This window comes from Musca domestica, unplaced genomic scaffold (genome assembly GCF_030504385.1).
Source record: "Musca domestica strain aabys unplaced genomic scaffold, Musca_domestica.polishedcontigs.V.1.1 1, whole genome shotgun sequence".
NCBI lineage: Eukaryota > Metazoa > Arthropoda > Insecta > Diptera > Muscidae > Musca > Musca domestica.
The window spans coordinates 20,868,586-20,887,003 of NW_026712114.1; the positions used below are offsets into that span (position 1 = coordinate 20,868,586).

General features: G+C 34.5%; 1 protein-coding gene across 2 annotated transcripts; it reads right to left on the reverse strand.

The window, feature by feature from the left end:
- Positions 1 to 1,943: 1,943 nt before the first annotated feature.
- On the reverse strand, positions 1,944 to 18,359 carry LOC131801606 (uncharacterized). 2 transcript variants are annotated; one of them, XM_059120427.1, is made up of 13 exons: positions 17,284 to 18,359; positions 16,954 to 17,174; positions 15,168 to 15,327; positions 14,849 to 15,090; positions 12,688 to 12,853; positions 12,241 to 12,461; positions 8,538 to 8,694; positions 8,218 to 8,459; positions 5,566 to 5,710; positions 5,272 to 5,501; positions 5,012 to 5,162; positions 4,714 to 4,952; positions 1,944 to 2,483 (listed from the first exon to the last, which is right to left on the reverse strand). In XM_059120427.1, the coding sequence occupies exons 1-13, from the start codon at positions 17,311 to 17,313 to the stop codon at positions 2,084 to 2,086; spliced, it is 2,604 nt and encodes an 867-aa protein (XP_058976410.1). In that variant the 5' UTR covers positions 17,314 to 18,359; the 3' UTR covers positions 1,944 to 2,083. The 2 variants fall into 2 exon arrangements, with proteins under 2 accessions (XP_058976410.1, XP_058976418.1); XM_059120435.1 differs by having other exon boundaries at positions 12,688 to 12,832; positions 17,284 to 18,353.
- Between the last annotated feature and the right edge of the window lie 59 nt (positions 18,360 to 18,418).

Genomic DNA, 18,418 nt, shown 5'->3' on the forward strand with positions numbered 1-18,418 from the left:
CCGTATTCTTCTGCCATGCGACCTTATGTAGGCCTTACGCATTTTCGGAATGTTCCAGAAATGCAAGAATGCAAAAGTTTTTACTACTATAACCGATTTTCTCTTTATGATATCGAAAAAAATTGCAGAACTAGTAGATTCTTGCAGCTTCTGGAACAGAGCATTTGTTATGGCATTTAGCGTGACGCAATAACAAGGTGTTCCTGAAAATGTTAAAAACCAGATCATGGTAGAGAATACAGGTAGTCGCATCGACACAGCTGCTGGGACAATGAACTGTCAAACCGATTTTGGAATTGAAAATGTTGTATAAAAATTATTGAAATTTGCCAAAATTGTTCAAAAACTCATATTATAACAACCACCGATTTGCGTCGTATAAGAAAACATTTTGAAAATATGCTTATTTTTGTTAAAACATTTTAAAAATTGTGACATATCAATGTTCTAAAGATATTAACCAGCTTAGCCATGAAATTGAAAGATTGAACAGTTTGGATCATGATTTTGAGAGAAAATCCGGTAATTTCATTCATTGTTCGCGCTATTTGACTCATTAAAAGGAAAGTATTAAAAAATAAAAATATAAAATTTTGAATGAGTTTGACAGAAAGCGGGCATAGCCTGTATTTCTGTAGTTTTACGAAGCTGTTCTGCCTCCTTATTGTACCATGCATCTACCTATATTCTTCTACCATGTTTACACTATTTTTGCCTGTCGTTTTTCTTTTCTTCTGTATTTCAATCACAATAACGCATTTCGTTTGGTAGTCAGCCTGATTGCAAAGGGAGCTTATGCTTGACCCATGGCATTTAGCTTGCTCTGCATTACAATCAATTTATCCTTGATCAGCGAAGATGGGCAATAGCGGTATCGTATAGCCCCCACATAAAGGTACACCCGATATTTCGTATTTTACAGATTTTAACCACATTTTTCAATGGAATTGTCTGAAATTCTACACAAGGAGTTCTTCGTGACTACTTTACCCCCTGAAAAAGAATTGTGTATTTAGGCCCACGATATCAAAGCACGCAATGATGCCCCTCGATATTGGGTATTTTAATGAATTTAGCCATATTTTGCAACGGAATTAGATTAAAATCCTGACAAGGAGTTCCTTCTGAGTATTTTATCCCCTGAAAGAGAATAGGTTCACGATATCATATATCCCCCACATAACTGTTCCTCCCTACATTTGGTATTTTTATGATTTTAGTCACATTTTCAGTGGCATTGTCTGAAATTCTACACAAGGAATTCTCTGAAATAGAATTTTGCTATATAGGTCCACGATATCGTATAACCCACATACAATGGTGCCCCCCGATATTCGGTATTTTCATGAGTTTAGCTACATTTTTCAATGGAAAAGTCTGAAAATACACACAAGGAGTTCCGTCTGAGTACTTTACCCCCTGGAAGAGAATTGTCTATATAGGTCTAAGTTTTAGTATAGCATCCATATAACGCTACCCCGAGATATTCAGTATTTCTGGGATTTTCGCGACATTATTCACCAGAATTGCGCCAAATTTCATATTTAAAGTTCGTAATGGATACTACAGGTCTGTTCCACGTCTTAGTATACCCACCTACAGCGGTACCTCTCTTTACTCGCTATTTTGATGATATTAGGGGCATTATTCACCGGAATTGTTTCGAATATGACAAAAAATTACTTATCCACTCCACGTCTTTGTATAGCCCCCATATAAAGGTTGTTATTTGAGCGACATTTTTTGACTACTTTTTTAATTTTTTCGAACTTAGCTGCTTTTTCACTTGTTTGATGTAATTTTGGTTGTTTTTCTTTACAAATCATCAATCATAATAAATATCGTTTTTTTGTTATCCATGCTTAAATACATTTTAACTTTTTTGGTATTGATATTTTACCAAAAACCATATCTAAAAAATAAAAAAAACAAATTTTTTCGAGTTGATTTCTATTCAATGGATTTATTTTTAATAAAATAAATGCCTTACAACTAGATAGCATAATAATAAATTGTATAAAAGTTATGGAAGAAATTTTATGTCTCGATTTTTTTGAGGCGAACTATAAAAAAAACGGCATTTTTAATTGTATGTGCTTTTGACAATTAAGAGTTGACGTTGATGTGAATACATATACAACAACAAAAGGATTAGCGTCCATTTGTCCTCATTTGGCCTTAAGCCACCAAGGTCATATGTAAGTCCACCATCGACAATTGCCTTTAAGTTCTTCTTGATTTGATATTTATACTTTATTACGGTCTTTGGTTTGTTTCTCCTTGTTTTGGGAAGAACACTCGGAAGATTATAAAATTTGAGGTTTCTAAGACTTCTAAATATATTTCTTTGTTGGGGGTCAGAAGCAGATCTTTCAGTTTCATTACCTTCGTTTGCTCTTCTGTAATCAATAGGATTGCCTATTTTACTTACACGTTGTCCGGGAGTGAGAACGGTCATCTCTTGAATAAGTATGCCCGTTTGTCTGAAATAAAAAAGAAATATCAATAAATAAGGCCAAAGACCTCAAATGGTAAAGACTGGACAAAATGCATAATGGAAAAATAGTTAATGTGAAAAATATATAGGGGCGCTGCTCACAACAGTGACATGTTGGCATAAAAATCATATTTACAGAGCAATTTTAAGAATAACATTTTCTGTAAACCAAAAATTTGGACTAAAAATTGCATTCCTTGACGTTTTCAATTAATTGAAAATTGCATTTGCTGTTAAATTCCTTTAACATTGGTGAGTATGTTGTTATGAGGTATTTAAACCTGGTGACAATATTTTGACTCTGTCTTGTCCCATCTTTATACTTCTATGTCTTTGATGAGGCTAGATGTAGGGCTCCCTAATATTAAACGGAAAACTTGTTTCAATGGATCGTACATGAATAAATGCGATAATTTTGTCCCAATCTTATGCCATGTTTACGTTAGAACTTTTTGTAGGGTTAACCTACTTTGAGAGGATATATTTGAAGTAAAAGTAATGGATATGACAATTTAAATCCAAATCCAGTGGGTTAAACCTCATATATATAAACGTAATGTTACTGTTATGTCATCCACTGTGGGAAATTTAAAAAATTAGAAGCAAATATGGGCATGATCTCCTAGCTTTTTAAATTTTGGTTAAAGGTACATGAGGAGGAATACAGGGTGAGATGAAAAAAACTGCAACCAACTTCAGACTGCTGTCCGACAGCTGTTAAAATTATTCCAGTGAAAACTCTTTATATTGTTTACAAAAGTACAAAAGCATTTTGATGAGAATTTTCCAAAGTAAAAGTTATTCGTGATAGCGTGATAGTGTGATTTCTTTATATTTGGCTGGAAAACCACAAGTGGCCATCGTTAGAGCACTCCGTATTTAAATGTGAATAAATCTTTTGTGTCTCGTACTATCGCTCATTACCGTGATACTGGTAGCGTAGCCCGACGTCAAGGAAGTGGACGGAAGAATACAGCAACATCAGCAGAAATGGTTCGAAAAGTAAAGAAGCGACTTGATCGAAACCAACTTCAAAAATGGCTCGTGAGCTGAACATATCGCAATATTCCATTCGGCAAATATTGAAAAATGAGCTCGGGGTAAAGCCATAGAAATTCCAAACGTGCAAGAACTTACACTGCAACAGAAAAAATAGACTCAAAAGAGCTAAAGACTTGCTTCGCTTGGCCGAAAGTGTTGAACTGCCGAATTTGGTTTTTTCCCTCTCTGATGAGAAAACATTCGTTGTCCAGCAGTTTGTAAACAAACAAAATGATCGTGTTTAATTGCCAAAGAGGTCAGCTGAAAATGTGCACCTTCGGTTGGCCACCAGAACTCAAGAGACGGCCATGGTAATGGTGTAGGCCGTGATAAAAACCGATGGTCGGTCTCCGCTCGTATTAATCGACCGTGGCATCAGAATAAATGCCGAATATTATCGCGAAAATATTCTGAAGGGTGTATTAAAGCCTTGGGCACGCAAACATTTTGGCCGCAGACCTTGGACATTTCAATAGTACTCAGCACCATCGCAGTCAGCACCCGCCACCCAAGAATGGTTACAACATGAGGTTCCTCGCTTCATTTCCGTTGGACTATTGTATCTGGAGTATTTTGGAAGCAAGGTTGGCACTAAAAAATACCAAAGTGTCGATCACCTCAAGCAAGCGCTTCGCTGGGAATGGCCAAAATACCGCAGAGCAACATTCGGGCAGCGTGTGACGGTTTCATTGGCCGTTTGAAGGCCATAATTCGAACAAATCTAAACTTATTCTAGAATGATGCTATTTCCGAAATTTTTTCGCTTATTCAATAAAAATTAAAAACAAATGTAAAAATTATGGCGTTTGACTTGTTGCAGTTTTTTTATCTCACCCTCTATGCAAAAATTTTAAAGACAGTTAATGACAAATGCTGTTTGTCATTTCTTATAATTTCTGTTCTTAAAAAAATTAATGTAAATTTAAATAATGTAAATTGATAAATTAATAAATGTTAATAGATCCTGATGTAATCTATATGTAGCCAAATAAGATGTGTACATTTCAGTTTAAACCATTTCTACGTATTTTTTTATATAATATCAGGAATGAAATGTAAAAATATAAAATATTATAAACCTTTCCAGCTAGTAGTGGCTCAGTACGTAGATTAGAAACATGGTATGTCAACAATAGACAAATTGTAATGTTAATAACATCAGCAGCAATACTTACTTTCGATCGTGGTTAAGTGCAATCATAAGATATTTGTTAACCTTAACAATAGCATTGTTGCTTAATTTTCCCTCATGGTAAATGAAATTTAAATCTTCGCACAACAACGTATTGCTATTAGTGAATTTGCCATCTGAAATTAACAAACGAATACGTTCGGCGCCTGCACACATTACGATTTCAGCTTTCAAAATTTGAATAACTGGGTAGATATTGGAGTTAAGACCACACATAATAATCTAAAAAGTCATAATTATTTTTCCATTTTTTTGGCAGTTTTGAATATATCAATATTTACCGGCAGGTATCCTGTACAAAGTTCAGGCAAGTTAGTCATTGGGGTTGTCTCTTTGGTTAAATCCTCTATATAATGCATAGCAGTGCGTGCTGGCTTTTTCACCTTGTCGCCAGCGGCAAGTATAGTCATTTTTAAAATCAAGAATGTAGGGCTATAAGAAAAGATCATATCAACACAATTGAATCGGGGGAAAACATCATTTCGAAACTTATATAATTATTTTAAGCAAATATAAAATAAAAAACGACAATGGTACATACCTCTGGTAATTGGTGTGATACATATATTCGTCTAGCTTTATAATGGTGTTTTTCGACAATTTGCCGGCATAGAACAAGTAATTTAAACCGATAGAAACGAGTACATTGCTTTCAAAGTATTTACCATCCGAAACTTCTAAACAGATTTGTTCAATATCTCCAATTTTTCTAACTTTTGCGCCTACAATTTTCAAAACTGGATTGTTATTCTTTATACCTGCCCTTATGTCCTGTAAAATTATATAATATTCATAGTTTATAAATATTCGGTTTAAGTGTCTGAGAAATACTTACCGCTATAGCACCAGTTGTCAGCGTACGAATTGTAGATTTGACATTTGTGGTAATGGATGGTTCCAGAACAACAGGTTCGCCAATTTTCACCTTCACTTGGTCTCCAGGTACAAGAAGTCTCATTTCCAAAATTATAAGAACGTCCCTATAAAGAAAGAAAATCCTCCTTGAAATACTTAAAGTCATTAAGTTTTGTTGGTTTCCAGGACATAGCAAAATAGTGGTGGTAGCTGATGAATTAGCTCGAGATGGGAGACTTCGATTGATGAGACTGCTGCTTCAAAAAGTCTTTAATCGAAGAAGTTCGAAGAAGATGACTCTTGTAAACCAGTTGCAAGGCCGTATCGAGAATAAGAATAAAATACCTTTTACGACTTAGTATGTCTGATCTAAGAGTGCCTACTGCCGTAGCGATAAAACACCTACTATGCAAATATCCTATGTTATTCAACAAGAGGCATAGATTTTTTTTTTTTTTTTTTGGCAGCTGGCAGATATTAACTCTAAAGGGCTAAGTACATAAGAAGCTTGAAGTCATGGCTAGGCATATTAATGTCAAATTATAATGGAAAACGACGGCTGGATTTTAGTGCGGCTCTGTAATCCCTTTGTGAAATGTCACAAAATATGCCTAGCCATGACTTCAAGCTTCTTATGTACTTAGCCCTTAACGTTCTTCTCAGTCATAGATTTCATCATTATCTACAAGTTTGCTAAAAGCGTTCCCTGGGTACGTAGACCACATTGCTAACTATACTTCTCCCTAAAACCCTTACTTATCTTATTCGTTTCTAAGTCTCTCCGATCGCCAACAAATCTATTCTACCTAGGACGAACACAAGGTAGGACAACAAGGGTAACCAATGCATCCTTTAACGAAATCGATGCAAATATTTTTCCCATTGCTTTGGAAAGTGACATTTATAATCGTCTTGTTTATATTAATCAGTGGTGTCTTGAAAATTCATTGACATTGCATCCGTTCAAGACTAAAGCCATGGTTACCATGCATATAATCTAAATATTACTCTGGTTGATAAACAAGTTAGTATGTACACTAAACAAGTAGAAAAGCTGTAAGTTCGGCCATGCCGATCCACCATTTGGGACGATTTTGGCAATTTTCAAAAAAAAATCCTTGAAAATTCTGTTAAAATCTTAAAAATACCGAATGTAGCCGTTATATTAGGGTCTATACAACAACGTGGACCTGCATAGGCAGATTTTGCCATAAACCATTACAATATCCAAAAGCAAAACTTGAATAAAAAATTCGGTGAATAATGCAGCTAAAATCATCAAAATTCCGAATATAGAGAGGTACCGTTATATTGGGGCTATACGAAGACGTGGACCTGCACAGACCAGATTCTGTCATAGGCTGTAGTACCCATTATGAACTTCAAATACCACATTTGAAACAATTCCGGTGAATAATGTCGCTAAAATTATCAAAATACCGAATATCGGGAGGTACCGTTATATGGGGGCTATATGAAGACGTGGACTTGCACAGATAATTTCCTGTCATAGGCTGTAGCATCCGTTACGAACTTCAAATACCAAACAATTCCGGGAAATAATGCCGCTAAAATCATCAAAATAGCGAATATCGTGAGGTACCGTTATATGGGGGCTATCGTGGACCTGCACACACAATTTTCTGTCATAGGCTGTAGTAACCATTACAAACTTCGAATACCAAATTTGAAACATTTCTGGTGAATTAAGTCGCTTAAATCACCAAAATACAGAAAAAAGGGAGGTACCATTATATGGGGCTATCCCAAACGATCTAAATCATCCATTTTCAATACCAAAAGTCCAGCAGACATAATACACATTTGAGTAAAATTTTATCAACCTACTTCATTTCGTTCGGAAGTTAGAGGACAAAATCTTTAAATATTTACGACATTTGGAGTCGATCTAGTCAAGAAGTTCGTAAGCTCTTTTTTATGCCTGGCTGGTAGGAAAGGAATATTCGATGTAGATGTGGTTTCTCATCAATATTCCTGTCCGTAATGGCCATTTTCTATAAAAATCACATATCGCTTAAAAAGCGAACAGAACAGAACAGCTGAACAACTACAGAATTGACGAGGACAGAGCCTTTGCATGGGTTTATAATTTATGGACAAAATCTTTAAATATTTACGACATTTGGAGTCGATCTGGTCAAGAAGTTCGTAAGCTCTTTTTTATGCCTGGCTGGTAGGAAAGAAATATTCGATGTAGATGTGGTTTCTCATCAATGTTCCTGTCCGTAATGGCCATATTCTATAAAAATCACATATTGCTTAAAAAGAGAACGGAACATATGGAACGATTTTGTATTTATGTCAAACTAGACATGACACTTAAACCTGAGGCTTAAGGTGGAAATACATAAAACGCTTATCTGGCTGGCTTAAGTCATCGGCTGGGGCCAAAATCGAAATAAGGCAACCTAAAACTCCTTTGTTCATCGAAGTAGCCAGGCGATGACTTAAGCCAGCCAAATATGCTCTTTATGTATTTCCAGCCTTTCGTCTTATAGAGTTAAATATATTTTTCAGCAATGTACAAAAATACATTTTTCAAAACTACTATAAATAGGAAAAATCCATTATGAAATAAAAATCAAATTTCAACAAAATAAATGCTACTTACTGACGTTTTGGTGTCGTAACGACTCTTGATACAAAGTATTCGTCCAACCTAACAATGCAGAAATCCGATAATATTCCCTCATGGTACATGTTTTTCAATGGCGAGCTTAACAAAGTATAACTCTGGTAAAATCTACCATCCGAAACTAATAAACGGATACGCTCATCACGCCCATTTAATATAAGTTTCGAACCCAGTATTTGAAGAACGGGTCTAGTTATGTTTTTACCAGACATCATACTCTAAAGAAAATTAAAAAAAAAAACAAGTAGATTAGGTCACAGTGAACTTACATGTTAACACATTTCAGCAATACTTACCAAGAGGGCACCACTTGTTAGAGCAGTGTGATGTGGTTCGACATTTGTCAACGCAATTAAAGCCAAGGCATTGTTGCAATCAATAGGTTCGCCAATCCTTTCATTTATTTCTTGCCCAGGGGTAAGAATTGTCATTTTACAAATAATTAGCATATTCCTGGGAATTAAAAATCGGGTTACATAGTGTAAAAATTTAGCAGATCTAAAACAATAATGAAACTAAAAACTGAGCATGAACATAATTCGAAAATAAGTCGCACAGGATTTGTACCCTTTCAATTTTATATCAAATCTAATGTATCAAAAAGTATTTCGAAATCACTCATCAGGCCATTCTGCGTGACCTGCTGATAGACCATAGGCTTAAAAAGGTTTATGTTTCTGCCCGACTTGTATCAATGTAATGTTTGTAAATTGTGATTATTTATAGTTTTAAGACATTAGAATTTTTAAAATGTTTAGCGCATGGAATAGCTTATTCCTATAACATAATTAATTGCCTTGAAATAAAGCGAGCCATGTTTCATGGTTCTATTTTAGACTGTTCCCAAGAATTTTGTATACATTTACAATAATCATAAATAATTATTTGACAATGACAAATGTTTATTTATAAACCCATTGTACATACACAAATCGGAGATGGTAACCTGCTTTCTATGCAGTAAAATTTGACAAGGTAAATTACAGAAAATGCAAAGATGGGAATGCTTATTTGAAATGACTTTACCTTCTTAATTTTACCATGGGTATATTCTTAATTTTACCATATAAAAGGGGTATACTTTTTATACCCTTCAACACTATGTGTTGGAGGTATTATAAGTTTGATTGGGCCAAAAATTATGTAACACCACGAAATATTGGTTCCCCACAGAGGAAAGTATATATGGATCTTCCTATCTCGCGGAGCTGAGTCGATCTAACTATGTATGTCCGTCTGTCCATGTTAATTTGTAATCACTCTACAGGTCGTAATTATGGTCCGATCTTTACGAAATTTAGAATGGAAGTGGGGCTAGGGTCAGAATACATAATATTTAGGGGTTGAAATGGACCAAAAACTGAAAAATCCTGATTTTGCAGTTGCTCTACAGGTCGCAATTATAGACCAATCAAAGTGGAAGTTAGCATGGGGCTAGATCATAGGGCTGGGAAGAAGCCTTCCGATTTTAATGGTTATCGGATAATATTTAGTGGGTGAGATAGGCCACAACTTTTGCGTTAAATAAAAGTCAAATTTTCCATTAAACCGCGAATATTTTTTATCCCGGCGAAATCACAAATAGACGGACAGGTCAATTCTGACCGTTACGTAGATGCCGATAGTAAATATATCGGTTATATATAGCGAAATATATACAATGTGTATATACAAAGGAAGGTGATGTTAGTTAGAATGCTTGTATCTCAAGAATGGCTGGACCGGTTTTGACAAATTTTGTCAATTCAGAATGCCCTCTTGACATAAAAGTATAAAGAATAAAAAAACCGCAGAAAAATATGCAAATAATGTTGTTAATTAAGATTTTGTAGTATTTTGTGAAATATTTTTATTTTTTCATATTTTTTATCGCATGCGATTTTTTCAATTTGACTTATAATATTTTGTAATATTTTTTCACCTTACAACACAGGTTGGGGCTTAGAAGGGCTAGGCCTATTGTTTTCAAAGATGTCCGCATTATATTAGGGGTTGAAATGGACCAACAACTAAAAATTTTCCTGATTTTGCTGCCGTTATAAAGGTCACAAATAGAAACCAATGGACACGAAATCTCGCATAAAGTTAGAGTTTAGGACATCGGGTACAATGGACAACTAATTTTGCGTGAAAAAATACCAGCATTACTTACAGGCGATATCCGACATACACAAAAGGTGAACTTCTGGCTTTTTTATGCTGATTTCGTTGACGAATGTAGTCAAATATCGTAGACAAGCAAATCATATAGATGAGTCTAAATTTGGAGATACGGAGGGGCTTCTTGCTTTTGGAGATGATTGCAAAATATTTAGGGGTTCAAATTAACCAACAACAGAAATGTTTTTCCGATCACACAATTGAAGCCCATCGAACCGCCTGTGAAGAGAGTTAAGGACAGGGTAGAATTCTAGCATTTTGGATGACCATTGGATTATATTTAGCTGTAATATGGACCACAACAACTAACAGCATTACGAAGTGCGTAAATATTGGGCAAATGTCCCTAGTCAAAATCCTAATTTCAAAAGCGAAATCTTCCAATATGGATTTGGACATAAGGGGGCTTCTAACATATTGTAGTGTTGTAGGCTATAACATAGTCGGCCCCGCACGACTATAGCCCTTGCTTACTTGTTTGATATAAAAATTTAACGGCAGAGCAGTGTGAACATAGTTTTTGCCTAATAATAGAAAAAATCGTTGTTGTACTAAACAAAACGCTAAAGGCGATGGTTCCTAAACTTTTTTTGCGGTTAAGGAACTGCGACACCACGTTAGATAATATATTCGTATATTTCATGTTTTCCAAAATTGCAAAATGTAGTATACTTTATGTGGGTATGCAGTTTGCTTTCAATTTGAAAGTGATGTTGCTTTTTCCACGATTTTCTAGCGATTGCTTGAAATGTTGAGAGATTAGGACCAACAGCTGATGTGAAAGCATTAAAATTAAATATTTTAAGAACTATTCTTCTGCATTTTCAATTTAACAATTCAAATTCCAAAAATGTATATTTTTTAAATTTAAATAATTTATTAAAAATTAATTATTTTGTTTACATTTTTGGACACATAACTCTGACACTTGTATTACGTACAAAAACAAATTTGTATGTGGTTCTTGTTGCGATTGTTGTACAACAACACTTGCTGTTATCAATATTTTTCTACCATGGTTGTGCACTGAACTGAGTAGTACAGCATAAACCGACATTTTGTTTTACATTTTCATTTTTATCTTTAATACGTTTGAAGGCACCTACATATTCTATAGAAATAAACATTAAAAATAATAATAAATAAATATTAAAAAAACACACATTTTTCAGAAAGCCGATTTGAATAGTAATCGAAAGACAAAGATGTCCCTATCAAAATTGGTTGTAATTTGGCTGTCAACGGATAGAATATAATGTAATATACATCACATTTAAAAATAGTCCCAAATATCAAAACTCCTCATTATTGCTAATTTGAAGATCATTTAATCAATTGGAAATACTTGATATTTGGGCTTGACTCGTTGGAACACTCAATAATGGAACAGGAACAATATTCCATACTAAATTTCCATAAATGTTGTTGCCTTATTGGTAGAGGCCATGGAAACATTATGTTATTTTAATAGAACGGAGACCAAATTCTTTCCTTGAATATCGAAAAAAATGTCCGCTAAATATTGTATCATATGTCATGTTGTTGTTAAAACTTTTTGTAGGGTTAACCTACTTTAAGAGGATTTATTTAAAGTATAAATAATGGATATGGCTATTTTAATCCAAATGTCGTGGGTTAACCCATTTATACGTAAATGAACTGTTAGTTTTAATCAATAGATATTTCTACCAAAATTTACTTTTTATTGATCTAAAATGAGCACAGAAAAATTCATTCTGATCGAATTTTTTCAATATCAAATGCAAGATTTCGACCTCAGATTTGTCTTATATATTGGGTTTATGTTTTACACTGAAAAACTCTATTTTTGCTACTTACTTGTCCGCTATTTTGTATTCGTCCACTCTAAGAATGCTGAAATTGGATAATTTTCCCACATCATATATGTTAATCAAGTCTGTGGCCAACTTCGCATCTTTGTCGAAATAAACACCATCCGAAAGAAATAGACGGATGCGTTTATCAGGACCGGATCCATGGCTTTTACTGGTCAGTAATTGAAGTACAGGACCATCTAGGTATTCGCCAGACTTCATACGCTAAAAAAAAGTAAAATTAATTAGTATTCGGGTTGTAATTCACACAATTTGGTGTAAGTCGTGGATAAATTTAGAAAAATTAGATATGTGGATATCATTAGATTTGTCCAATAAATGTATATTTTCGGCTAAATACGGCTTCTTGCATTACTTGTATGAAATAAACTAAACTAAATAATATTTATAGTTTATACATATTTGGTTGAAGTGTCTGAGAAATACTTACCGGTAAAGCACCAGTTGTCAGCGTAGGAATGGTAGATTTGACACGTGTGGTAACAGATGGTTCCAAAACTACAGGTTCGCCAATTTTCACCTTCACTTGGTCTCCAGGTACAAGAAGACTCATTTTTAAAATCATAAGAGTCTCCCTATAAATAAAGAAAATCCTCCTTGAAATACGTAGTCATTAAGTTTTATGGGTTGCAAGACATAACAAAATAGTGGTGGTAGCTGATGAATTAGCTCGAGATGGGAGACTCCGATTGATGATACTGCTGCTTCAAAAAGTCTTTAATCAAAGAAGTTCGAAGAAGATGACACTTGGAAACCAGTTGCAAAGCCATCTATTCGTTAATATCGAGAATAAGAGTAAAATACATTTTACGTCTTAGTACGTCTAATCTAAGAGTGCTTACTGCCATAGCGATTAGACACCTATTATGCAAATATCCCATGCTATTCAACAAGAGGCATAGATTATTTGGCAGCTTGCAGATATAAACTCTAACGTTCTTCTCAGTCATAGATTTCATCATTATCTACAAGTTTTCTAAAAGCTTTTCCTGGGTATGCAGACCGATTTGCTAACTATAATTCTCTTTATAAACTCTTACTTATCATTTTCGCTTCAATATCTTTCCTACCACCAACAAAAATATTCTACCTAGGACGAACACAAGGTAGGAGACCAAAAAGGTATCCAATAGAAGACGTTGCCGACTCTCGTGTAGCTGTGCGTACAAAAACATTTTGGTGAGAATTTTCCAGAAAAATAAGTTATTCGTGATGGAATTCAAGTGTGAAAGTGTGATTTCTTTATATTTGGCTGGAAAACCACAAGTGGCTATCGTTGGAGCACTCCAACCTTTAATTGTGAATAAATCTTTTGTGTTTCGTACCATCGCTCGTTACCGTAGGTAGCGTAGCCCGACGTCAAGGAAATGGACGGAAGAAAACAGCAACATCAGCAGAAATGGTTCGAAAAGTAAAGAAGCGACTTGATGGAAACCCACGCAGTGGCCGAAAAGAGGCTCGTGAGCTGAACATATCGCAACATTTCATTCGGCAAATATTGAAAAATGTGCACGGGGAAAGCCATTTAAATTCCAAAAAGTGCAAGAACTAACACCGCAACAGAAAGAAAATAGACTCAAAAGAGAGTTGCTTCGCTTGACCGAAAGTGGTGAACTGCCGAATTTGGTTTTCTCCGATGAGAAAATATTCGTTTTCCAGCTGTTTGTAAATAAACAAAATGATAGTGTTTACTTGCCAAATGTGCACCTTCGGTTGGCCACCAGAACTCAAGCGCCGGCCATGGTGATGGTGTGGGCCGCCATAACAGCCGATGATCGCTCTCCGCTCGTATTAATCGAACGTGGCATCAGAATAAATGTCGAATAGTGTCGCGATAATATTCTGGAGGGTGTATTAAAACCTTGGGCACACGAACATTTCGTTCGCAGACCTTGCACATTCCAACAGGACTCAGCACGTGCCACCCAAGAATGGTTACAAAATGAGGTTCCTCAATTCATTTTCAGCGCACAATGGCCCCCAAAATCTCCGGATATCAATCCGTTGGACTATTGTGTTTGGAGTATTTTCGAAAGCAAGGTTGGCACTAAAAAATACCAAAGGTGTCAAGCAAGCGCTTCGCCGGGAATTAGCCAAAATACCGCAGAGCAACATTCGGGCAGTGTGGGACGGTTCCAAATCTAAACTTATTCTTAAATTTGATTTTATTTCCGACATTTTTAGCTTTCATTCAATAATATTTAAAAATTATGGCGTTTGACTTTGTTGCAGTTTTTTATCTCACCCTGTATGGACGAAATATTTAAATATTTATGACATTTGGAGTCGATGTAGTCAAGTTCGTAAGCTCTTCTTTATGCCTGGCTGGTAGGAAAGGAATATTCGATGTAGATGTGGTTTCTCATCAATGTTTATATGCGTAATGGCCATTTCTGTTTCTGTAAAAATCACATATCGCTTAAAAAGCGAACAGAACATATGGAACTAGGCATAACACTTAAACCTGAGACTTAAGACGTAAGTCAGAGTTAAAAATATTTTTCAGCAGTGCACAAAAATACGTTTTTCAAAACTACTATAAATAGGAATAACCCATTATAAAATAAAAATCAAATTTCAACAATACTTACCTACGGTTTGTTATCGTACCGGCACTTGTTATTAAGTATTCGTCCAAGCTAACAATGCAGAAATCCGATAATATTCCCTCATGGTACATGTTTTTCAATGTCGAGCTTAACCAAGTATAAGTATGGAAAAATCTACCATCCGAAACTGATAAACGGATACGCTCATCACGCCCATCGCATATAAGTTTCGAATCCAGTATTTGAAGAACGGGTCTAGTTATGTTTTTACCAGACATCATACTCTAAAGAAAAATAAAAAAAAGACAAGTAGATTGGGTCACAGTGAACTTATATGTTAAGGCATTTCAGCAATACTAACCAAGAGGGCACCACTTGTTAAAGCAGCAGTGTGATCTGGTTCGACATTTGTGGAAGCAATTAAAGTCAAGGCATTGTTGCAATCAATAGGTTCGCCAATTTTTCCATTTGTTTCTTGCCCAGGGGTAAGAATTGTCATTTTACAAATAATCAGCATATTCCTGGGAAATAAAAATTGGGAATGATTTTGAAACAAATTCGAAAAGTTATGTAGTGTAAAAATTTATGAGATCTAAAGCAATAATGAAACTAAAAACTGAGCATGAAATCAATTTTGATGTCACAAAATTCTTTTTTTATTAATCTGAAACGTGGTTTGAATAGAAGAATTTAATGAAAATGCTACCTATTGTTCCAAAAATAAATACAAACATTTTCTGATTTCATTCCAAAAATCAAAAACACTCTTGATGTCGCACAGAATCCGCTTTCACTTTTTTTATCAAATCAAAAGTATCAAAAAGTATTTCGAAATCACTCATCAGGCCATTCTGCGTGACCTGCTGATAAACCATGACCTTAAGGCTTAACAATTTTTATGGTTCCGTTCGACGTGCGTCAATGTAATGTTTGTAATTTGTGATTATTTATGTAATTCAAACATTCAAATTTTTAAAAGCGCGCCATGTTTCATGGTTCTGTTTTAGAGTGTTCCCAAAATTCTTTATCTTATATACATATACAATAATCATAAATAAACTGAAATATATTTTTGTGATGGGCATCATTATTCCGTCATGAATACATGATACTAGTATTTGTTTTTCTCCGAAACCTAATTACACACATATGTATGTGCTACATAATGAACATCGCAGCACAACTGAAACACTACAGAAGTAATTATGAACACAAACTGTTGTCCACAAAAATATTGCATTTATGAACCCATGACATTTGCTGTATATTATTGTGCACTGTACTTTTGTGTTATTTTGTATGATGTCCGGTTTATTACACAAACACATCTCAGGTTAAATATTTACATTTTAGTTTATGTTGTGCACTTAACTGTGTAGTACAGCATAAAACGACATTTTGTTTTACATTTTCATGTTTATCTTTGATAAGTTTGTAGGCACCTACATTTCTTATAAATATCAAATATAAAAAAAACACAGGTAACTAACTACATTTTTCAGAATTGATGGGAAAAACAAATGCAATTTTCCACTTTGAATAAAACGTCGGCTTGAATAGTAATCGATAGACAAATGTCCCAATCAAAATTGGTTGTAATTTGGCTGTCAGCGGATAGAATATAATGTAATATACATCACATTTAAAAACTCTTTTGAAGATAATTTAATAAATTGGAAATTCTGGATATTTGAGGTTGCCTCATTGGAACACTTAATACTGGGACAGGAACAATATTCCATACTACATTTCCATTAATCTTTTTTTGTCTTATTGGTAGAGGCCATGGCAACATTATGTTATTTTAATAGAGCGGGGGCCAAATTCTTTCCTTGAATATCGAGAGAATTTCCGGTAAATATTGTAAATTATGTCATGCTTATGTTAAAACTTTTTGTAGGGTTAACCTACTTTAAGAGAAGGATTTAAGAGGATATGGCTATTTTAAACCAATTACCATTTATATGTAAACCAACTGTTAGTTTTAATCAATAGTTATTTCTACCGCAATTTGATCTAAAATGAGCACAGACCAATTCATTTCGATCGAATTTTTTCAATATCGACTGCAAGATTTCGGCTTCAGATTTGTGTATTATCTATTGGGTTTATGTTTTACACTGAAAAACTCTACTTTTGCTACTTACTTGTCCGCTATTTTGTATTCGTCCACTCTAAGAACACTGAAATTGGATAATTTTCCCACATCATATATGTTATTCAAGTCTGCGGTCAACTTCACATCTTTGTCGAAATATACCCCATCCGAAAGAAGTAGACAGATGCGTTTATCAGGAACGGATGCATGGCTTTTACTGGTCAGTAATTGAAGGACAGGACTATCTATGTACTCGCCAGACTTCATACGCTAAAAAAAAATTAAAATTAATTAGGAATAAAATTAGAAATATTTAATATGTGGAATAATTATTAGATATGTTCTGAAAACTCTGTTTATATTCACGATCATTACTTACCGGCAAAACACCAGCGGATAGTTCATGCATTTTCACTGCTTTTCAATCTATTGGAAAAATGCTTGTATTATTTTTATTCTCAAAATGTATGAAGCGTCGAAGCGGCAGCGATCTGAACGACTCAAGATCTACTTGAGATGTGACACCAAATGTGTGCACCATCACATAGGATAAGAAAAACGCCGATTTTGGATCAATATCACAAAATCAAATCAATCAGTATGAAACGTAAACAATCTACATCCACTTGTAAACATACACTAGGGATAGGTAAGTCGACTTTCGATTAATCGAATAATCGACTTAAAGTTCTGAAACACGAACTCCTCTATGGACTTGGGTGAAAACCGAGTACTCGACTATTCATAGTCGATTGTTGTTATGCTATGTTCTCATTGAAATTTCAATCACGTTGTTCGCTCTCAAAATTAGGTACACGAATTAACCCGTTCTTACTGCACGATTCGTAATTCATAGTAACATAATTTTATTTTTTGTTTGTTGATTTTTATAGGAAGTTGCATGGTGCAATAAGAAGGTAGAACAACCTCGTAAAACTACAGAAATACAGCCCTGTGACTATACCCCTTTCCTGTCACACTCATTCAAAATTATATACATCAAGTTGTGTTCGTATTTCTCCTCATTTTTAAAATGAGTTAAAGAGCGCAAAAAATGGATTTTCTCTCAAAAATATAATCCGAGCTGTTTAATCTTTCAATTTCATGGCTAAACTGATCAATGGCTTTAATGTATCTTCCAACAATTGGTTCTGAAAATATTTTGTTTTCATTTTTCAAAACAATAGATACATACACAAAATTGACAGAAGTCGGGCACACTTAGAAAAAAATTGTAATCACCTGGTAGCTCTAATCTCAATTTTTACTACAATAATCAATATTTCCAAAACAAAACTGGTATATTCTATCAGGTTCTGTAACAAGCAACAATGCCAAGCTGCCTATGTATACCAAACCGAATTTTCTATTATGATATTGAACAATTACTAAACTAGTAGTTTCTGCAAGTTCTAGAACAGTGCAACAGTGTGTATATGTAAAGGAACACGTTCCCAAAGTTTAAGATTATTGTATGTTAAGGACCTTATCATTTGGTAAAGTCATGCAATCAT